The sequence below is a fragment of the Dipteris shenzhenensis genome, chromosome 26 (genome assembly GCF_047967505.1).
Source record: "Dipteris shenzhenensis isolate YYH24624 ecotype China chromosome 26, Dip_SZ_1.0, whole genome shotgun sequence".
Lineage (NCBI taxonomy): Eukaryota > Viridiplantae > Streptophyta > Polypodiopsida > Gleicheniales > Dipteridaceae > Dipteris > Dipteris shenzhenensis.
Window position 1 is genome coordinate 51,954,372 of NC_141621.1, and position 23,353 is coordinate 51,977,724.

The 23,353-nt window shown below is 46.5% G+C and overlaps 1 protein-coding gene across 1 annotated transcript in view; it reads left to right on the top strand.

Moving 5' to 3' along the window:
- Positions 1-939: 939 nt before the first annotated feature.
- RPL15 (ribosomal protein L15) overlaps positions 940-23,353 on the top strand; it is a 51,514-nt gene continuing 29,100 nt past the window's right edge. Inside the window, exons 1-2 of the mRNA XM_087398046.1 lie at positions 940-1,095; positions 1,186-1,339. Coding sequence (XP_087254172.1) covers positions 1,036-1,095; positions 1,186-1,339 — 214 coding nt within the window. The 5' untranslated portion in view covers positions 940-1,035. The remainder of the gene's footprint in view (positions 1,096-1,185; positions 1,340-23,353) is intronic.

The following is a 23,353-nucleotide window of genomic DNA, read 5'->3' on the forward strand; positions in this document are numbered from 1 at the left end:
GTGCATGATGTCTAAAAAATTCTCTTCATGAAAATACATCGGGGTTGAAAGTATGTTCACATGATGAGTGGATATGAAGGATTTAGGGGCCCTCAATGGAAACTCTCAAAGTTCTCTATGTAAGTCCACCTAGATATGGAGTTGAAACTTTCAAAGTAAGTCCACCCATATATGATGTGGATGGCATGATAGAAGATCTACATTCCAAGAGAGGGGATCATAAATGTATTCTCAAAAATGTCGTTCCAACACCACATGCAACAATTCATATGTGAAATTTTGATACAAGCTAGATTAATAATTTGTTGTTCAATAATATCGTATTTTAATATTGTTTCTATTTTAGACGTATTTTTGCATCTTTTTAGAAAGTGAAGCAGACGTATATACTTGGTGCATACAAGAATTTCAATGCTCGACTTGGAATACAAATATGCTCATTGAGATTTAAGTAATATGTCAGTCTCTTACATATTCGCGAACTTAATCTTGGCGCTAATAATCTCACTCTTTGGGAAAGGAAGCGCGCCGTCTCCCCACCACACTGTGTGTGGTTATATAAAGTATATTGTGTGTGTATAAATATGTTTATTATTTAATGTTCTTTATTGACTTTTGCTTTTGAATATTCTAAATTCTTCTTTTTCTGTTTGTGTGTTGAGGTACTCGTAAGAAAGAAACGCTTAAACATACACATCATTTGCTCGGACATGCTATTGCCTGCTTAGTTTACAGCCAAGTATTTTCCTTTTTTCACTTTGAAAAATTAAAGAAATCATACTTTTCAACAAAGGGAATCTTTAATAGATCTACAAATTCCATAAAGGAGAAACTCGCTACGCTATTTCAAGTTTCTAATTTTGGTTTATTTAGAGCACATAAACTAATTCCTCTACTCGGATAGGTACATGACAAATACATGTCGTCATTCCGTGTTTCCCGCACCCTAGTATTGTAAATCACGGTTACGTTCGTTAGTTAAGACAAAGAGACTAGTCTTATCCTGAGCGTGCGAGAGGTCCCTTGCATATTGCCATGGCGCTTCTCACAGCACCTGCTGCGCTCGCGGGCCTCTCCTCCCGATGCTTCCTCAAGGTCTTCTCATTCTCTCCGATATGATTTTGCTTTTCTCTTGTGGAGTTCCTAGTACCACTCATTTTTGCGCTGCTTCCTTTTGCATCGCAGAGTGATACCGAGACTTGGATGGAACCATTCTCCAAGGCCTCTCTCGCCAAGGGCCGTCCCTTACCAAGCGTCTGCTCCCCCTGTTCGGCTCGACAGACTAGTAGAACAATTGCATCGCAAGCCAATGCTTCTACGGTTGCAGAAGCGCCAGTAGGTTCGTTCTAAGCCTTTGCTTTCATCTTTACATTTATCGTGGAAATGGTGCTTTGCTAACTTAGAGTTTGGGGGTAGTTTCTCAAAGGGGACATTATATCGCGCGGTAACCACACTCGTTTCTTGACGACGATGTAATTTGTTTCGCTGTTTTGAAAAAGTTTCACTTTGTGGGAGCGTGTTTTACTAAGGATGTTTAGTCAGGAAGGTCTGTTCTCAAGTTGCATTAATACAGGATGGCCCTCTCAAATCCGTAGCTTACATATGCAAGATTGTGACGCAGTCTTTCATTTCAATAGTCCCATTATAAAAGCTTCATGAGAACGGAGTTATCCTTTGCCTCCCCATATATATACCTTTCACAAGTCTAGAGTGTACCCAATCCTACAAATTAACAGATAAAATGCATGTATTAAACTCCACGGGACACCCGTCTAGATCTATGGGACCAATATACAAAAGCTATGCCAGAGAGTTCTAAAGATAACTCTTCTGGTATCAAAATTCGAAACTGGGGTAGATGAATCTGCTGAGTACCAACTAAGAAAACAAGGAGATACAAAGCTGCATATTACAAAGATATAACGCTAGAGTAAAGTGGGGAAACGGGAGATAAAAGAGACGTGAGAAAGTGTGCTATCTCATCCAACCGTGGTAGTTAGAATACTTTCTTTATGTGTCTCTGTCTCCGGAGGGTTAGGAAGGATCGCAAGGATCCCCACTGGTGATCAATGCCCCACCCCTAAGCGCTCTCCTATGCATCGACATCTAGATCAATATCTCCAATCTGCTCTGAGGAGAGTGCTACATAAAGTGGTGCTCATCCTTAGTCGAACTTGTTAGAGGTCAACATCTCCTGATGTCACCTAGAGAGGGAGGGCCTTGCTTGTGGGTGTGCCAGCCCAGTCAGTGAGGCTAGCGTAGATGAGAGAGGGCTTGCGTTGTGGGTGTGCCTGCCCCCGTGAGAGTAGCTTTGTGTGGCTTTCCAGCGCCTCTTGCGGGTCCATGCGGTGCCACGGTGGCCATGGAGGTCACCAGGAGAGGTGTGGAGCAGTGTGGGCAGATCTGCCCTGTTGGGCTGCCATGGATGTGCCCTTGCCCCTCCATAGGCTGGGGGTTCAGCCCCTTTATATGGCAGTGTGCAGCTCCACAGGGGGGTCGGCCCACAAATGGCAGTAGGGTTAGCCCCCTATAGGCAGCTGGTGGGTGCCGTAGTAGGCTGGCCGACTAGGGGAGGCTGGGCTATATATATGCCTCCCCCCTCCCTTCATTTCTCACTTCAGTCCAGTGCCTTGCGGAGCAGCATAGCTAGCCCTGTTCAGCAGCTCACTCATTTCTCACTTCAGTCCAGTGCCTTGTTGAGCAGCGTAGCTAGCCCTGTTGGGCTATATATATGCCTCCCCCCTCACTTCATTTCTCACTTCAGTCCAGTGCCTTGTGGAGCAGCATAGCTAGCCCTGTTGAGCAGTTCTAGGGCAGGGTAGTGGAGCAGCTCATCCACTCCTTTGTGCTGTCAGTCAGTGAGGTTGTTGAGCTGTCAAGTGGAGCTCTCGAGCAGCCTGTTTGTGACGGTTTTCCCCCAGTTGTAGTGGGGTTTTCTCCAGAGAACACTTGCAGTTCTCTTGTGCCTCTCTTTCCTTTTTCTCCTTCTCAGTGTGGTGTGTGTGAGGCGTGCTCTCTCTCTCTCTCTCTCTCTCTCTCTCTCTCTCTCTCTCTCTCTTCCGTTCATTTCCGCTGCACTTCTCACATGGTATTAGAGCCACGGTTGGCTTGAGACCTGAGGAGCGGAGGGAGTGTTGAGCCAGCACACATAGAGGGGGATTAGGGTGCTGTTCAGAGGGGTCTTTGAGGAGGAGCGTGTGCGAGGAGTGGACTGTTCGGGTGACCAGCAAAGGTGACTTTGAAGGGTGGTTTCAGATCAGAGAGGAGGTGTTCCCAAGGGACGGATAGCGAGGTGTGAAGGTACGTTGGGCTGTCAGCTCCTTCATCCTCTTCTCCAGCCCTCTCCTCTCTTCAATGTTCTGTACCCTTCTATCCCATCCACCTTCTCTTTTAGTTCAGTTCTCTCCTCAACATGGCAACTTTGTCCGAGATGGCAGAGAACAAGACTAGAATTCTAGTGTTGCCCACGTTCCTGGTTGACTGGCAGTTGGATGGGTGCTGGAAAGGTCACCTCCCCATCTGTAAGCCCCCATATGAGGAGAGCATGGGGGAGGGAGACCTAGGGCAGTACCCCACAGAAAAAGAGAGAAAGGGGCTGCCACATAGACAGCATCATGGCTGTCATGTGGGCAGCACATCTAGAGCTGTTATGGGCAGGTCAGAGGGCCAGGATAGTGCAGAAGCATGGCAGATCTGTACGGATTAAAGACGCCTGCTGTACGGCTGGTTTCAGGGACATGTATGGAGCTTGGGCAGGAGCCCTAGAGCTGGAACAAGCCTGGAGCAGAGGTAAGATAGTCTGGGACAGATTGCGATGGATCTAGGACATGGAGGCGCACTGTTTGCAGCAGGTTTGGGGGGGCTGGACCCTGAATATATAGGAGGGCATCTACCCTTGAAAGGAGGGCCAAAGCCCTAGTGTTGTGGGCCAAGGGCCCTTGTAATGAGAGCCCTTTAAGGGCAGTTTTTTCCAGCAGACTGGTCGGCCTGTTTGGGTTGGCCAGAGTGATGCTGCTGGTCGGTTTTTTGGAGCAGGCCTTGGGCCTATATAAAGAGACCATTGGGCCTCATTCATTCATCACTTGGAGCAGCAGTTGGGGAGCAGCCAGCAGCAGTAGCAAGCCCACCCTTGGACCTACACACAGGAGGAGAAGGAGGCTGACATATGGCTGCAGACTGAGCTCAAGGTGCTGCCCACCTAGGCTGGCTTCCGGACAGCAAGGTGGAAGGGAGATCTAGATAGAGAGTCTACATTTGCTCGAGGTGGTTGCCCGAGGTGGAGCATGCGGGCTCAGAGATCTAGAAGTGTCAGGCTTGTAGTAGAAGGACCTTTTGGTACTGTATCCTGTCCTACTTTGTGGAGGGACGGAAATATAAAGAGTTGCTTCTATATTTGTTTCTGAGCATTGTCTATTTACTGGCTTGCACATCTATGCACATAAGTTAAGAAGTTTGTGATTCCTCACCCACACGCATACTGTGTGAGCTCCTGGGCATTACTATCAGTCCTTTGCTGTGCGTACCCTCTGTTGGGTCATTTCTAACATGGTATCAGAGCCCAAGTAGGAGGCTCACAGGTGTGGGAGCCTGAAGGCAGGGACGTTGCTGAAGGACGACCCTGATTCAGAAGCTCTAGGGAATTGACTTCCACGATTAGAGGACAGTGCCCTTGTGAGAACGAGGGTGACTCAGGTTCAGTCAGGTGCGTTCAGAGTTCTGGTCTACTGAATATTGAGTTTGGTTGAGTTTGCTGTATGGTATAAACAGCTGAGATGTTGATCGCTACAGTCCCTTCAGGCCCTGCTCTCCCTTCCTCCTTCAGTTTTCTCTCATTCACTATCCCTAACTTCGGAGAGTCTGGGAAACTAGACGGATCCAACTACCCGATCTGAAAAGTGAAGATTCGGAGTCATTTAGTAGCTTGGAAGTTGTGGAAGCTGACAACGGGAGAGGAGGCGAAGCCGGAGGACATGGGTGATAGGCAAGGGAAGATACTCATGGTAGTACATAGAGAGGAGCTCGAAGCTTGGGAAGACAGAGATGCCCATGCCCTGGCATTAATCATTCGGACTACGACGGACTCTGTGCTTCCACATATCCAGATGGCCGAGACGTCAGTAGAGGCATGGGTCACTCTGAAGGATCTATACGAGACAGACAACACCTTCTAGATTTAGCTTCTTTAGCATTAACTCTACAATCTTCATATGGAAGAAGGAGATATACGGTACATGGCCACTTGACGAAGGTCAAGGTGGTGAGGGATCAACTGGCGGTAGTTGGTCAGAAGACATACGCATGCCAATTGGCCTTGATGGTACTGAGGAGGCTACCTAGCTTTTTATTGCTTTGTTACAACCGTGGCAGCAGGACAAAGGACCAAACCTTTGACGTTTGAGGAGTTGGGTCCATTACTGCTACATGAGGAAGCTCGAGAGAAGCTCTATAACGATGACAAAGATGACAAGGCGCTGTTGGCAAAGGATTACGCTGGCAAAGGAAAGGGCAAGCCTAACGGTGGCAAGTCTAAGAAAGACGACTCTGATGACGAAGACACTTCCAAGAGGAAGCAGAAGAAGTAGTGCTTCTACTGTGATATGCTGTTGACACTAACACGAGGGTGGATTCCATGGAGGGCCCTGGGGTCTCATGGTCAGATGGATGCTGTACTTCAGAAGGGGACAGTAAAGGATTACACAGGCTTTCAGAGCAAACACAGAGGCAGTACAATAGTCTGGTATGTACTTGATATTCTGCATTTGAGCCTTTATAGCATGTTGTGGAGAGACTCTGCTCTTCGTTTGTCTCAGGTGATACGAGATTGGAAGGAATTGGCCTTCTTCGAAGACAGAAGGGGAAGTATTTGTGCTTCTTCAAATCTCGGGCGCAGATTGCTAGAAGATGATGGATAAAGAATACTGAAGCCAGAAGAGTACCTGCTTGAGAACTCAGTAAGAGCTCATGGTCCAATTTGGAAATATTCATTTGTTATAGACCTTGCCAAAGGAAGGACGGGTTGAAACAAACCCTCAGAGCATGGTGCCCTGAAGACTCCAAGTTGTTCACTCATTATGAGGGGGACAACTGGAAGATCGTGACGGCTGGATTGCTTGAGTTCAAAGGTAGGAACGTGACAGAAGATGGTGGTGCCAAGAGGTGCTACCAAAGATGGACTTGTGTACCAGGATGGTGTGCGGAAACCGAATCAGACCTGGTGGAGCAGGAACCATTGGATGAAAATCCAAGAAAAGATTTTGACATCGAAGTGTTCCAGAGGACTACGACTAGGGAGTTTTTGGCGCATCGTCATCGACGTGTTGGCATTGGGCCGAGATGTGTCGGTGAGAGGGGGTGTTGGAAAGGTCACCTCCCCATTTGTAAGCTCCCATATGAGGAGAGCATGGGGGAGGGAGACCTAGGGCAGTACCCCACAGAAAAAGAGAGAAAGGAGCTGCCACATAGACAGCATCATGGCTGTCATGTGGGCAGCACATCTAGAGCTGTTATGGGGCAGGTCAGAGGGCCAGGATAGTGCGGAAGCATGACAGATCTGTATGGATTACAGACGCCTGCTGTACGGCTGGTTTCAGGGACACGTACGGAGCTTGGGCAAGATCCCTAGAGCTGGAACAAGCCTGGAGCAGAGGCGATGGATCTAGGACATGGAGGCGCACTGTTTGCAGCAGGTTTGGGGGGCTGGACCCTGAATATATAGGAGGGCATCTGCCCTTGAAAGGAGGGCCAAAGCCCTAGTGTTGTGGGCCAAGGGCCCTTGTAATGAGAGCCCTTTAAGGGCGGTTTTTCCCAGCAGACTGGTCGGCCAGAATGATGCTGCTGGTTGGTTTTTTGGAGCAGGCCTTGGGCCTATATAAAGAGGCCATTGGGCCTCATTCATTCATCACTTGGAGCAGCAGTTGGGGAGCAGGCAGCAGCAGCAGCAGCAGCAGCAAGCCCACCCTTGGACCTACACATAGGAGGAGGAGGCTGACATAGGGCTGCAGACTGAGCTCAAGGTGCTGCCCACCTAGGCTTGTTTCCGGACAGCAAGGTGGAAGGGATCTAGACACAGAGTCTACATTTTCTCGAGATGGTGAAGGGGGAAGGTGAGTGGGAGAAGTACAAGAGGGAGAGAGTGAGAGAGAGAAGACTCCAAATGTGCGGGTGTGAAGTGATGAGCCACACCACAAACTCTTAAGTTTTATTAGGATTAGGTTTTTCCCCCTATGACTGTCTTAAGACAGTCATAGGTGTCATAACTTTTAATAAAAGGGGTGGCAATGTGCCTTTACCCCAACAACCTCCCACCTAAAGGCCAATATGCCTAAAGGGGAGAAAAGAATAAAAATTACAGCAATATACAGTTAGTGTATACAAGACCATAAAATAAGAGTGGTCTCATCCTAATCCCATGATGTGGCGGCAATGTGCAAACCGCTCTGTAGGCAAGCTCTTAGTGAGCAAATCTGCAAGATTATCATCAGTATGCACCTTCACAAGCTCAAGTCGCTTGTCTTCCAGTACCTCCCTGATGAAATGATATTTCACATCTATGTGCTTGGTCTTCTGATGAAAGACCGGATTCTTTGCCAACATGATAGCACTCTGACTATCACAATGCAAAACTGGCATGTCTCCTGTAATGCCCAAGTCTCCCACCAGCCGAGTAAGCCATATTGCTTCCTTGCAAGCCTCAGTGGCTGCAACATATTCAGCTTCAGTGGTTGACAGTGCAACGCATTTCTACAACCGAGACACCCATGATATAGCACCTCCTGCAAATGTGAAAATATAACCGGTAGTAGATTTCCGGTTATCTGCATTCCCTGCATAGTCTGAATCTGTAAAACCATGCACCAATGCATCCTGCCTACCATAGCATATGCACAAGTCTTTGGTACCCTTGAGATACCTCAAGACACCTTTCACTGCTTCCCAGTGCCGCTTGCCTAGATTTGCCATATACCTGCTGATGACTCCCACCGCAAAAGCAATATCCGGACGAGTGGCAACCATGGCATACATCAAAGAACCAACTGCAGATGCATACGGAACCTTGGCCATCTCAGCCTTATCATCATCTGATCTGGGGCTGTCCTTACTGCTGAGTTTTAAATGTGGAGGCAACGGGGTACTAATAGACTTCCCCCCCTCCATTTTAAACCTCTGCAGTACTTTGTCAATGTACTCCTTTTGTGACAGAAACAAAAGTCCCTTGGACCTGTCACGAGTAATCCGCATGCCAAGAATATGGTTTGCATCACCCAAGTCTTTCATGTCAAAAGACTTATGCAGTTGTTTCTTGAAAGCACTAATCTCAAGCTGAGATTTACTGGCAATCAGCATGTCATCCACATATAGAATGAGTAGCATCAAACTGCCATCCTTTGCCCGTTTAGTGTACAAGCAATGATCGGTCTCACACCTATGATACCCTTGGGACTGCATAAAGGCATCAAACTTCTTGTACCATTCTCTTGTTGCTTGCTTTAGTCCATACAAGCTCCTCTTGAGCTTACACACAAGCTGCTCTTTCCCTTTAACAGCATATCCCTCTGGCTGACTCATATAGATCTCATCATGTAGATCTCCGTGAAGAAAAGCAGTCTTCACATCCATCTGACATAAATCCATGTCTTCATGAGCAACAAGAGCTAACACTGTTCTCAAAGTAGTCATCTTGACTACAGGGGAAAAGATATCATCAAAGTCAATACCTTTCTCCTGCTTAAATCCCTTGGCAACCAATCTGGCTTTATACCTCGGTAAAGCATTTGAATCCACTTTGACTTTGTAAACCCACTTGCATGGCAAAACCTTTCTGCGTGCAGGTAGCTGCACCAAGTCCCATGTATCATTTTGAAGTAGAGAGTCCATTTCAGACTGCATGGCTTTCTCCCACTTCCTTTTCTCTGTTCTTCCCATAGCTTCCTTGAAGCTGGAAGGCTCACCACAATCTGTCAGCATGATAAAATCAGCCACATTATTGGCTCCTGGAACAAACCTGGCAGGAGGCCGTTGTACACGGGTGCTCCTCCTAACAAAATGTTCCGGATTAGGCTGCTGTCCAGCCTGTTCGTCATGTATGACGGGTGGCTGTACCACCATATCTGGCTGTTCTACAGCCCCATCTGCTGGCATATCCAGTGGTGCATCATTGGCAAAATTATCTGGCTGATTTCCAGCCTGTATACCCTCTTGAACAGGGTTATCTGCAGCAGCCTGCTGCTGCATATAAAAGGGCATTCTTTGCTGTCCAACATCATCATAAATAACCCTCCTGTATTCCACAGGTTGCACGGGTTCCTTGTGTACACTATCCTCTTTAAAGATGACATCATTGCTGCGTATAATCTTCCGTTTAACGGGATCCCATAACCTGTACCCCATTTCACCTTTGTCACCATAACCCATAAAGATGCATCTGATAGACTTTGGCTCCAGTTTGGTGCGCAGTTCTTTGCGTACATGAGCAAAGCACTCGCAGCCAAATACACGTAAGTGCTTATATGAGGGTGGCTTGCCAGACCACACCTCCTCTGGCACTTTCAACTCCAAAGCCTTGTTTGGCGACCTGTTAATAATGTGAACTGCTGTTTGCACGGCTTCTGCCCAAAAGCCATGGGGCAATGCAGCATAAGACAACATACATCGAACCTTCTCCTGAATAGTTCGATTCATTCGCTCACTTACACCATTTTGAGATGCATTATGAGGGGCTGTGAGTTCCTGTTTGATGCCCTTAGCTTCGCAAAACTGCACAAAAGCATGTGACACATACTCACCCCCATTATCGGATCTGAGGCATTTCAGCCTGCGACCTGTCCGATTCTCAACCTGAGCGACAAACTTCTTGAAAGCATCTAAGGCATCGCTTTAATGCTTCAAGAAATAGATCCACACTCTGCGTGTGGCATCATCAATAAAAGTAATGAAATACTTTGCACCCCCTAGTGATAACTGTGGCATCTCACACAAATCAGTGTACACTAGATCAAGCGGTGCTCTATTCTGGGGAGTTCTCTCTTATGAGGAGTCACAGAATGCTTGCCAAATATGCAATGATCACAAGTAGGCAAATCTGAAAAAGAAAGAGACGGCAGATAACCCAAGCGTGACAGTTCTTGCATTCCTTTAACAGACATGTGTCCCAACCGGCTATGCCACAATGAAACCTTTGGCAGCTCGGTTATGGCAACAACATGATTACCCACACTGGAAACATAAAGAGGGTACAAGGTATCACTCTTAAAACCCTCAGCCACTACACCCTGGCCATCAGTAATCACCCATTTGGAATCCCCAAATGTGGTGTGGTAACCACTGTCATCCAATAAGCCAGTGCTAATCAGATTTTTCTTGATTTGCAGCACATGGCGAACACCATCAAGCATAAATGTGCGTCCATCAGGGAACACTATCTGTATGCTGCCAATCCCTGCAATCTGACATGCATAGTTGTTCCCAAGGTGAACAACTCCATGAGTACCTATGTAGTAAGTAAACCACTCCCTATGAGGAGTAACATGAAAAGAAGCACCTGAATCCAAGAGCCAGGTGTGCATGTCATGGCCATCAATAACCAAGGTATGTGCAATTACAACAGAAGAACATAATACCTCATGTCTGTCACTGTCACTGTCCTCTGCTGCAACATTCACTGCATCCAAGTCATCTACCTTGGCCTTGCCTTTGCCTTTGCTTCCACTGCCTGCATCCTTTGTTTCAGCCTTTTTGGCTTTCTGATCCCATATGAACTTGAAGCACTTAGATTTCACATGTCCCTTCTTGCCACAATAAAAGCATTCAATATCCTTTTTACCACGGGACTGACTGCGGGATTTGGACTTACTAGCAGATCTGCCCTTCTGCTGAGTCCTGCCTCTATCCTGTACCTGCAAGGCATTTGAAGACTTGCTGCTCGCATTATTCTTCCTGCTCATCTCCTCCATAAGGAGAGAGCTCTCTACATCAGCATACATAAGAGTGACATTCGAATTTGACAGGGTGGTCTTGAAAGTGTCCCAACTCTCAGGGAGGGTACACAACAAGAAAGTAGCCTTGAACTCCTCATCAAGGTTCAATCCCTGTGCAATAAGCTGTGTAAAGATGGCATTGAACTCACTCAAGTGTGAGGTCATAGCTGTACCTTCCTTCATGCGAAGATCAACCAGCTTCTTCAACCAATAAACCTTACTGGCTGAACTCTTTTGGGCATATAACTCTGCTAGCCTCTGCCATAGGCCATAAGAGGTCTTTTCAGCCTGAACATTGAACACAAGAGTATCAGAAATAGTAAGCATGATAGCTGCCCTTGCGGACAAATCAAGCTCTTCCCAGTCATCATTTGTCATGTCAGATGGCTTGACACCCTTCACCCTTATGGGCTTAGAAATCTTCTTTAACAGAAGTACATTCAAACACTGTTCTGCCCATAATGCATAATTGTGTGCCCCTTCCAACTTCTTTATGTTCAGAATTGATGATTCACTTCCCCCTGATGCCATATCAGATAAGGAAAGTACCTGACTTCCTGTAAGTCAAAAAAAGACTGAATAAAATGAAAAAACCTGCTCTATCAAGAGCCAGGAGCACTCACAATAGTGCTGTTTTTACTGTCAGAAAATCTGCAGCACAACAGAAAAATTTTTCTCCAGTTACTGTATCTTCTGACACACTGTACCGTGCTCAAATAGGCATAAAAAAAACAGTAATTTCAGAATGCTGCAGATGCTCCACAAGTGCTTTAACAGTGCATCATCAGCTGACAGGGCACAAAACACTGCTGTAAACACTGCTGCACTGCTGTCCTGATCACTTCTCCCACCTCAGATGAGGTATTGCACTGATTTAATATGCATAAACCTCTTGGTATATACTGTTTTGTTTACCGAAAAAAAAAGAGCTCCAGACACTTCAGCCTGTCACAAAACCTGCAACAGAAAATGGGATAAATCCCAAGCAATTACCCTTCTGCCAGGGGAATAAAATGCATTCGAAGATCTCTGACAGTAACCCAAGTGATCTCAAGCAAAATTTGGGCAAAAGCCCCTTGATCTGACACTTGTACCAAGTGAAAACAGCCTCAACAATGAGGGATAAGGCATACAATGTGCAAATCTCTCTGACAAAATCAACTAACAGTGTAATGCAAATACTGCCCTGTGTAGAAATGACATACACAGATCCCAACGTACAAACACTCAATGAGGAACCTTTTGAGCACTGTCAACGATGGACAGTTAGGGACCGAGTAAACTCGATGCGCCCTGGCCAAGCGTGGCTCAACTGAGGTTCTCTGAGTGTTACACAAGAAATGTGACCTGCAAGAAAAATGTCACCTCCACATTGCGGAAATCGAGACAAATGTGTGCACTCTGGCACCACACTACCTCAAGGCATACAAAGCATCAACTGCTGGGCAAAAGCCCTATGATCTGCTCACCCGTAAACTGAGATTCAAACCCAGTAAAAGCATATATCCTCTGTCAGATGCATAAATCACGATATCTGTGCACAAGTCCTCCTCCAAGTAGGAGGGAAATAAAGGAAAAGTACTTGCTGTACTTCACGCAATACAATGCACCTCGGGAAAAGTACTTGCTGTACTTAACGCAATACAATGCACCTCGGGAAAAGTCCAAATCTCCTCGCTTTTTCTCCCAAAAAAAAAGCTGATGTACCTGTTGTACTTTTGTACCAGTGTACTTGTGCAGAGTACCTGTGTACCTGCTGTACTTTTGCAGGGTTCAGAAAAAAGATTTCCGAAAAATGTACTTCTCTTGCTGCAGATCTTGACGAAGGAGAATAGACGCAGATCCCTTCCTATCGCAATCCGTACGGAGGTCCGTACGGTACGGACGACTGCTGTCCGTACGGCTGTACGGACGACCGTACGTTCGTACACCTGCGCGCCGCCTCTGTGCTCGCGCTGCCTGCGCCCACGCGTGCGCGCCGCCTTGCCTGCTCGCAGCTGTAGCAGCTAGCAGCTGCTGTTGCAGCTGCTGGCGCTGTTCGGCGCCGCCTTGCCCTGTTGCAGATCGCGCTACTGCCCGCACTACCCCGCTGCAAACCTGCGCTGCCGCCCTGCCGTTGCCCGCACTGCCTCACTGCAGCCCGCACTGCCTTGCGCTGCTGCCTTGCTGGCCACTAGGGCAAAGAGGTAGGGGGAGTGGGTAGACAGGGGTAGAGAGGGAGGGGTAGGCTTTGATACCAGTTGAAGGGGGAAGGTGAGTGGGAGAAGTACAAGAGGGAGAGAGTGAAAGAGAGAAGACTCCAAATGTGCGGGTGTGAAGTGATGAGCCACACCACAAACTCTTAAGTTTTATTAGGATTAGGTTTTTCCCCTATGACTGTCTTAAGACAGTTAAGACAGTCATAGGTGTCATAACTTTTAATAAAAGGGGTGGCAATGTGCCTTTACCCCAACAGATGGAGCATGCAGGCTTAGAGATCTAGAAGTGTCAGGCTTGTAGTAGGACCTTTTGGTATTGTATCCTGTCCTACTTTGTGGACGGACGGAAATATAGTTGCTTCTATATTTGTTTTTAAGCATTGTCTATTTACTGGCTTGCACATCTATGCACATAAGTTAAGAAGTTTGTGATTCCTCAACAATGGTGTCAATTACGGCGTTTGGAGGGTGATGATAGAGGCTGCTATAGTCTTATGACCTGGCAGATTTCATCTTGATAGGTGTTGCCAGACCAAATCCCCTTGCGAAGGACCTTGGCATCCTAGAGCAAAAGAAGGCTGAGACCCTGTCTTAGCTTTGGGACCGTGTCAATGCAAGGGTTAGATCATCCATTGTTCTTAACTGTACTCCTCAGGTGATTAATCATGTGAAGCACATGACAGTGGCTAAGGGAATATGGGAGCATTTGGTGTGCATGTATAATTAAACGTCTCCCATGAAGAGGGTTTCCTTGGAATTCCAGATGCGGTTGCTGGATCCCAAGAAGTCCTCATTGATGCGGGACCACATCAACAAGTTAAAGGAGCTTCAATAGGAGATCCTCCAGACAGGGAAGCAGATATTATCCGAGGACATGTCCATTTGTCCTTGATCACCAGTGGTAGGATGAATGAGTTGATTGGTCCCCATGGTGCTTGACCAAGAGGAGCGCTTTGTCGATCATACCTATGAGAGTCAGCCTGAGGCTTTCACAGCTAAGCAAAAGGCAGAAAGTAGTTGACAGCTGAGGAACGAGAAGCCCTTAAGGCATCCCGTACGTGTAACTAATGTAGCCATAAAGGTCATTACTGGCGTCAGTGTCCCCAAAGGAACGTTGAGGGGCCCAGTAACCAATACCAATTAGCCAATAGCGTTACTGCTACGACCATGTATACTCCAGCCTTCTAGTAGCATGAGGCAGGCGTTGCCCAGTGCCAGCAGGCTTTCCGGATCCAGATAGAGGATTGTTTTCTTATTTGTGGCAGCAAGATCTGCCGATCAGGTACACGGAGCATGGAGTCATTTAAAGACCTTGAGCCACTGGGAGTTGTTCCCGCTGACTCAGGTGTCAGTATGTTATGAGTTTGTATTCTGTTTGGATGATCTGGTAGATCTAGAGGAGGTCTCCTAGTGTTCTGTTGCAGCTATTGTGTCTGATGCTGCTGGAGATCCGGATGGGTCAATAGATTGCCAGTGCGGGAACCTAGACAGAGTTGGTTGATCCTTGTGAGTTGTTATAAGCCCGTTGTCATTGGAGCATTGAAGCTCATTGATTTGGCAACAGTGTACCAATTTGGACTTGAGAGGTGGCTTCAGAGGGAGCTATCTAGCTCTGAGATACATGTGCCCATGCAGGGAAGCAGACCTTGCACCGGTGGCAGTATCAGTAGGATTATTGTTCTAGTACCTTCTGTTGGATTGTTGTACCAGATGACCTAGTGTACCCTTACCAAACTAGAGGAGTGTACCTAGCACCTGTGGCCTGGGAGCAATAGTTCTAGGTTTCTAGTGATCGTGTTGAGGCGGTTCGTGCCAAGAGGGTGCTTCTTCAATAGTACTTGTGGTAGTGTTCAGCAATGGAGTATCACATGATGGATTCCTCCAGTTGTCACGGCAGCACAGCCAGCTTCCTAGCGTCTCTGCTCCATCCAGGAGCTAAGAGGGGGTGTTAGAGGTCACCATCTACTGATGTCACCTAGAGAGAGAGGGTCTTGCTTGTAGGTGTGCCCGCCCAGTGAACGAGGTTAGTGTAGATGAGAGAGGGCTTGTGTTGTGGGTGTGCCCGCCCCTGTGAGAGTAGGTTTGTGTGGCTTTCCAATGCCTCTTGCAGGTCCTACAGCGCCACGGAGGCCATGGAGGTCACTAGGAGGGGTGTGGAGCAGTGTGGGCAGATCTGCCCTGCTGGGCTGCCATGGATGTGCCCTTATAGGTGCTCTAGATGAACTTTGGCTTGTGTCATCCCCTCCTTAGGTTGGTATTGCGATAATTCTTTCTATTTTAAATGGTGCGTTGCCCTATCAGCTAGATTTAGATGTTCGTTTGGGAGAGACTAAAACGAAATCGTTTAGACTTCACAAGCAGTTGTAGCTTGAATGAAGAGTTTTTGGACTACTTTTTGATCAGCCTTCTCCTTTAGTGCTAGCCTTCGTCATGGCTGAGTCTGCCTTCACCTCCGGAGTGCCAACAGAAACTCAATACGAAGACTTTGTATAAATGGATGCTCAAGTATGCGTGGGTGTGTGGATGTGTATGTGTGAGAGCATATTTTTATACTATGGTGTACACACACTGTTGGGCGCTGATGACGTTAGTGGGGATGTCATAGTAGCTAGTCCTTGCTATGCGTGATGGAGTTTATGGTTTTCAATCTTATGAGTGACTATCGTGAGATTGAAACTGCACTATGTTGTGTTTGTTTTTTAGAGAATGAGTTTGGGAATGTTCCTGGATTCATCTAGGTATATGGGGTTCAGCCCCTTTATAGGAAGTGTACAGCCCTACAGGTGGGTCGGCCTACATATAGCAGTAAGGCCAGCCCCTTATAGGCAGCTGGTGGGCGCCCTAGTAGGCTGGCCAACTAGGGGAGGCTGGGCTCACTTCAGTCCAGTGCCTTTTGGAGCACCATAACCTGCCCTGTTGAGCAGCTCTAGGGCAGGGTAGTGGAGCAGTTCATCCACTCCTTTGTGCTGTCAGTCAGTGAGGTTGTTGAGCTGTCCAGTAGAGCTCTCGAGCAGCCTGTTTGTGCAGAGGTTTTCGCTAGTTTTTACTCTGAGTTGTAGTGGGGTTTTCTCCCGAGATCACTTGCAGTTCTCTTGTGCCTCTCTCCCCTTCTCAGTGTGGTGTGTGAGGCGTGCTCTCTCTCTCTCTCTCTCTCTTCTGTCCATTTTTGCTGCACTGCTCACAGAACCATCATCACAGATTTTGCAAAGCCTCCTATCTTGGGGCGTCTGTCCATCTGCTTGTCTCTACTTCAAAGTCATGTGAGCTAATTCTGAGCCTACTTATTTCCTTCCTTTTGTACGTAGAGATGCTATCATTAGAATTGTTATGCATTGTATGTGAGCATATGATTAATTTCTTTTATAGAACCTCCATTTTACCGTTGCATCCATTCCATAGAGTATCGACCACTTTCTGCTTTACTGTCCCTTACGGCTCCCTTTTTCTTAGGTAGGTCTTGACTTGAAATACTCCATCTTTCTAACTGGCTCCATCTTTCTAACTGGTTGTGTGGTTCCTAAACCTCCATCTTTCTAACCAGTTGTGTGGTTCCTAAACCACGCTTTCTCTTTTGCTGCTTCCATCATCCTGCAAGGAATTCTGTCATTGTCCACATTTTTCAGTTTTACTGTATAGGAGATTAATAGACATATTGCTTCATCTTCAAGGGGTAGCATCCCTGCCTCTGCTAGAATCGTGGAGTATGGGTTTGAACTCTTATGCCTAGTTTTTCTATGAGAAACCTTTGTGGAAACGCTCTCTATTTTCTTCCACATCTTTTTTGCAAGATTGGTGCCCCATATTTACAACCATATAAGATCACTGGCTGGACTAGAGATTGGGATTAAGCTTCCTGATCTTCCAGTTCCAAGTATTTGATTTCCTGCATTTATTCTATAGTCTAAATAGAGCTTTGAGGCTTCCAAGTATTCTTATTTCCACACAAGTATTCCATTTATAATTGTCTTTGAAGTCTAGCCCTAGATACTTGTAGCTCTCCTTACTATCTCTATAGCCTATTTCCATCAAACACAAGATTTTTTGATTTATCCTTTTTTCCAATGATCTTTACCTTGGTCTTGTCAAGTTCACACTCACTCCTATAGAAATGTGTGTGTGTGTGAGAGAGAGAGAGAGGTCTTTGGGAGGCCTCGTGGGCCTATGAGACAAAGCACAATCAAAGAGTAACTCATACAAGCCACTGTGGGCTGAGGCGAAGGTCTCCCTAGGCCCCTTGCTGAGTGCTATGCTAATAATCTCAAAACTTAAAACTCAAAATTAATACTCAAAATACAACTAGGTGCCATGGCGGCTCTTCGGTGAGATGCGAAGGTATCTTGTATCTGTCGAGTCGTCTCTCGCTAGCGGGTGCGTGGTCTTTGTGATCTCTATATCTGGTGAGCCATGTCAAGAGTCACTCCTCAGCTCAAGCGATCCCCTCTGAGGAGAGCTGAGATAGGCCGGACCTCTATCATACATGCTCTAGTCAAACCTCTACATCGGGTTTGGCTCCGCGGCTTCGGGTCTTCTCTCGCTGATCCATTTTGCTCTCATGTTAGCTCTCTCCTCCTCCTCTACTCCGCTGTGTTCTAGGGCTGACTCAAATGTGTAGAAGTCTGTGATGGGAGAAAGTCAAGGGGGAAGGAGAGAACCCACTTCCACTGCTTATTAAGCTCTAAACTCCAACCCGAAACTACTACCACCACAAAAGGATGATGATGGAGAAGGAGGAGAGGAGAAGAGAAGAGAAGAGACGAGGAGAGGAGAGGAGAGGAGAGGAGAGGAGAGGAGAGGAGATAGATAGATAGATAGAGAGAGAGAGAGAGAGAGAGAGAGAGAGAGAGAGAGAGAGAGAACCCACTCCCACTACTTATGAATCTCTAAAATCCAACTCGGAACTATTGCCACGAGGATGATGATGGAGAAGGAGGAGAAGCAGAGAGAGAGAGAGAGAGAGAGAGAGAGAGAGAGAGAGAGAGAGAGAGAGATGTATTAACGTCTTTGGGAGGCCTCGCAGGCCTCTAAGAAAAAGTACAATCATAGTATGACTCATACAAGTCGTAGTGGGCTGAAGCAAAGGGTTCACTAAGACCCTTGTAGAGCGCTAAGAAAACACAAAGAAAATCATAGCCAAAATTGAAAACTCAAGATTGATGCATACTGGAAACTCAAAAACTCAAAAGGTATATCCAGGTGTCATGGTGGCTCTCCTATGAGATGTAAGGATGTCAAGGATGTCTCGGATCTGTATCTGTCACATCGCCTCTCGTAGTGGGGGGGGTGGTCTTCTAGATTTTTGTATTTGGCGTGCCATGTCAAGAGTGACCCCTCGACTTTGGGGATCACCTCGAAGAAAGGTTGTGATAGGCCGGGCCTCTATGGTACGTGGTCTAGCAACTCTCTGCTCCGCTGCTCCATGCCGTCTCCTCCCGGTCCACTTTGCCCTCATATCATCTATCTCCTCCTCCACTCCACTGTGCCTCAGGGATGACTCAAAGGCATATAAATTTGTGACGTGTTGCAACTTGCTGGGCAGCATCTGTCTTTGGCTCAAGTTATACTATCGGCACAGGCTGTCTAATGTGTCTCAAAAGAGTCTCTCTATGTCGTTGCATCTCCATCAGATAAAGACCGACATAGAGCTGGTCCTGAAAATGGATCAGGCGAGAGGTCCAATCTCGAGCCCCTCCTGATATAGGCAATGGTATCGCCCTCGAATCTCATATATGCCGGATATTTGCATAGAGCATGCTCCTCTGTCTCCACCGGCAAAGTATGCATATTCGTTGCTCTCTCGGTATGCTAGCAGCTCTACTTGCCTCTATCCCTAGCTGATGGGACAAGACTCTCATCTATCCAATGGCAATCCTCAGTGCATGTGAGATGCGTCTATCCTCTAGGTATGAGGGTCTAAAGATCAAACCGTCCTCTGATAAATGATCGTGATAGAATTGGATCTTGATGGGGAGTACCTGGTCCCCCTCCCAAGTCTATGCCGTGTAGAGCTGTTACAGATCTAACTGTATGATACGGTTGATCTCATCTGGTGGAATCGGGGAGGATGGGACATCCAGATTGCACTGGAAGGGTGGGAGTCGATCCATCTAGACACCCTGGCTATCAAACCATTTGGAAACACATGCATACCAAGCTGCATTGACCCCATTGTCTGCAAGTCATCGTGATGATTGTAGTGCCAATCTCCGCAATCTCCATCTAGGTAGAGTCCAAACCCTATGAATATATGTCACTGTCTGAAAGATAGCATCATTCTGGAGAGGTGTCATGGCGAACTCTTCCTATATAATTTGATGGGGAACAGGGCTTACCCCGGATCATCAGGGAGACCATAGCTACCTGCAATCTCTCAAAACTCTTCCAGTCTGTTGCCGAAAGGTTACCCATCAGAAGGGCACTACATACATGGTTGTCGGTCTCATGAGTGTATCAAAGAGGCATCCCTTCGTGAGGGTGTGCCTGAAAGCGTTGTCGCTCTAGTCAAGCTAGAGCTCCCTGGCCATGTGAGTCGAGCTTGTGTGGACCATCCTGAAGATTGGATCCAAGAAAACTGCTCCAAGGTATGTGTAGGGCTGCACAATCTCTATGGGCTCACCTCGGTAGGTGAAACTATATTAATGAAGCACTACCCGTGAGGTGTTGAAAATCATAACCTTAGTCTTGCCAAGGTTGACTTTCAGTCCCTGTCACTGCAAAACACCTCTAGGTGCTTCGGGAGACCGGCCGCAGAGGAGGATATGAGGACTTTGTCATCAGCGTATAGCAGTATCTGTACCATCAGGTCAATGAGTAGTGATCCCTCACCTCCTAGACTATCAATCAAGGTAGTGATCTCATCGATATAAAGTCCAAAGAGTGTCGGTGAGAGAGGGCATCCCTGCTTCACTCCAGTCGTACTCTCGACCCAATCTGATAGACCTCCTGGGGTGCGTACTCTACCTTTGACTGTCTCATATAGGCCCATCACCCCCATATCACAACTGTTGGGATCTGCATTTCTTGAAGCCTCTTGATCATGCGAGCCCATGGGACAGTGTCAAAGGCCTTCCAAAGGTCGACGAAACAAGTGTAGACTTTTTGCTTCTTGGACTTCGCCTCCTCCATAATGGCCCGTAGAGTGAAGATGTGATCCAAAGTAGAGTGTTGTCTTTGAACACCCGGCCTGCCCTAAGGCTCGCTGCCCATGTGTCTCTTAAAGTTACCGATCTCTCTCTCCAGCACTAATCCTTATATCTTAGCCAGTGTGTGGTGAATCATGAGTGTGTGGTAATTCCCGGTATCCATGGGTTCTCCTGACTTGTGTATCGAGACAATAGTGGTAGTTCTCCAAGCGGGAGGAAAACTGTGACAAACAGCTTGGTTGAACAATTGCACTAGGACTAGGGCAGGACCTCCATCCCATGTGCAAAATTTTCAGTCCGTAATCCCTCATGATCCTGAGCTTGTTAGTTGTGAAGCCGGCGATTGTTTACTAAGCTATCAAATCCAACCCAATACTAAGAAGAAGGAGAAGAAGAAGAAAGAATTTGAGAAGGAGAGGTACTTTCAGTTACTAGAACAGAAGAAACACCAAAGCAAACACAAGGAAACAAGAGGGAATAGAAGGTATATCAACATAGTCATTCCTTTGTATCCATGCATGCAGGTAGTAGCAGTGACAAAAGTCAGTAAAACATTTTTTGGACCACTACATTCAGGAAAAGAACTGCAGTAGCATAGTCCACATCATGTGGGGGTAAACATAGGGCCCAAGTGCATCACTTGAGATGAGAAACCAGCACATCTGAAAGACCTGACCACGTTATAGTTCATTCCACTTCTTCCTTGACCTGGAAGCGATAGTGAACTTGCTGAACATTTTTCAGTGTTGCAAGTGCCAAATAGCTTGTCATGCCTTCCAATTCCTTTTGCAATTGGCCATGAACATCATTGAAGTTGAATATTCTTGTTCCAGATGTCTTTGCCTGAAATGAGCAATCCAATACAACATCCTGCTTAGTAGGACTCAGATCATACATCAAGACATGAAAGATGAGCTGTTCTACTAAGCAGTTCAAGAAAGCATCCTAAGCTAAGATGATGACCCCATTGAATTGAAGATTATTTCTAACCAACTAGGTGAACCACAAAGCATGTGCTAGGATTTGAATCCAATTGTCTCGCTTGACCTCTCTTGCATCTTAAAGAAGAATTGCTTTGTAGTCGATGGGTTTTCCTACTAGCATTTGAATTTCTTTCGAGAACTTTCTAGCATTTGGACATGCAATAAAGATGTTGAAAATATCCTCTTTATGCTGAGGACACCTCTTGCACATCCCATCCCCTTTACCTATAGCCTGACCCCTGCAGTTAGGTTAAACAGCTTTGTGTAGGATTAACCGTAGCAAGGTGGACATCTTTTCTAGAATCCTCTTATCCCAAATTATAGTGAACCTTTTTTCCACTTGCCTCTGGAGTCTGAAACTTGTTAGAAACATGGTGAAGGGAGATAGAGAGAGAGTCAGGGTGTGAGGAAATAATGCTAAATGAAGACATGAGGAAAGGCTTTCATAATTCATTCATTCATCAAGTATCACAAGACAAGTGAAGTACAAGCCTTATATAGGCTACTCACTCACACATTAGCACCTAGTGCGTATGGGATAAGTCCCATGATGACACGTGGCACTCACACAAGACTCACACACATAGACTAGTACTAGATCACCTAGTACTACACACCAACACACTCTTTGACTATGATATGTCCAACAGCCCCCTTCAAACCAAAGAGTGTGAGACCCAACACGCAAGAGCAGACCGATCCCCCCTCCACCGCAATACTGCAAAGAGCTCTCAATCAGCTTACGACCGGCAAGGGCAAACCATCACTCATCATCCCCCCATACTCTGAATTGGGTGGTCAATACCATCAACCAAAGTAAAAGACAATACATACATTTTTGGGGGACAACCCAGGGCAGAGTACCTGTTATTGACTCCAAATACACTCAATTTAGAGGGATAAGTCAAGGATGAGAATCTTTGTTTGACTCAACACAAACACACATAGCATAGGGGCCTAGAAAACCCAACCTTGGTCATATGGATCCTCGTCGTCAAGAGAGAGGCCTTGAACCTCTGCTGTAGCTGCATGTATTTCCTCGGGGGGCTCTTCAGGTTCAGCTTCGTCTTCAGCCAAAAGATCGGCATGACATTTCTCTTGTGCCTGGGCTTTCTTCTTGAAGCAATGGGCTTCAATGTGTCCTTTCCTCTTGCAAAACCTGCAAATAATGTTCTTTTTGTTCTTCCATTTGCTTGTGGAAGCAAATGCATGATCAATAGGAGAGGCAAGAGCGGCTTCCTTATTGTGACGATCCTTCTCAATGAGGAGGGCCACCATATCATCAAACGTGACAGTGGCAAGACGAAGAGTGTCAAGAGTGTGCTCAAAGCGAGAAATGCCATCCATACTCTTCATAAGGACGGCCATCTTATCTTCATCATCAAGGACACTTTTCAAACTTAAGAGTTGTCGAACAAGAGGTTGAAACCGGGCTAGATGATCACTCAACTCATCACTCTCTTCCATTTTCAGATCATAAAATTTGAGCTTCAAAAAGACTTTAGAGATTTTATTACCAAAGAAGGTCTCAAGGCAACTCCAAATCTGCTTAGCTGTCGACTTGAATCCACATGATGGATGAGAGAGTCAGCTAAGCAAAGACCAATGAGGGCAATAGCCTTAGCATTTTGTTGCTTCCAAATCTTTTGATGTTGTTGATCAAGTAACTCAACCTACTCATCCTCTACAACATCCCAAACTCCTTCACGCATAAGCAACAATTGCATCTTGGTTTGCCACGTGGGAAAACCTCCCCCCTTAAACTTCTCGATGAGGATAGAACCTGAAGACAAGGAAGTCATGATTGAAGAGGAGACTTCGTGAAGGCGGCCAGCAAACTAAGATGAAGGACCAGCTAAGACGAGGATAGAACTTGAAGACAAGGAAGTCATGATTGAAGAGGACTTCGTGAAGGCGGGCAGCAAGCTAAGATGAAGGACCAGCAATCTCCTTGTGTGCAAAAGAATAGATATAAATGCCTAGAGATGCTCCAAATATGAACCCGAATCAGAGAGCAGCAAAGATATGGCTCGAAATGTGTAAAGCAGCTCAGCAGAATA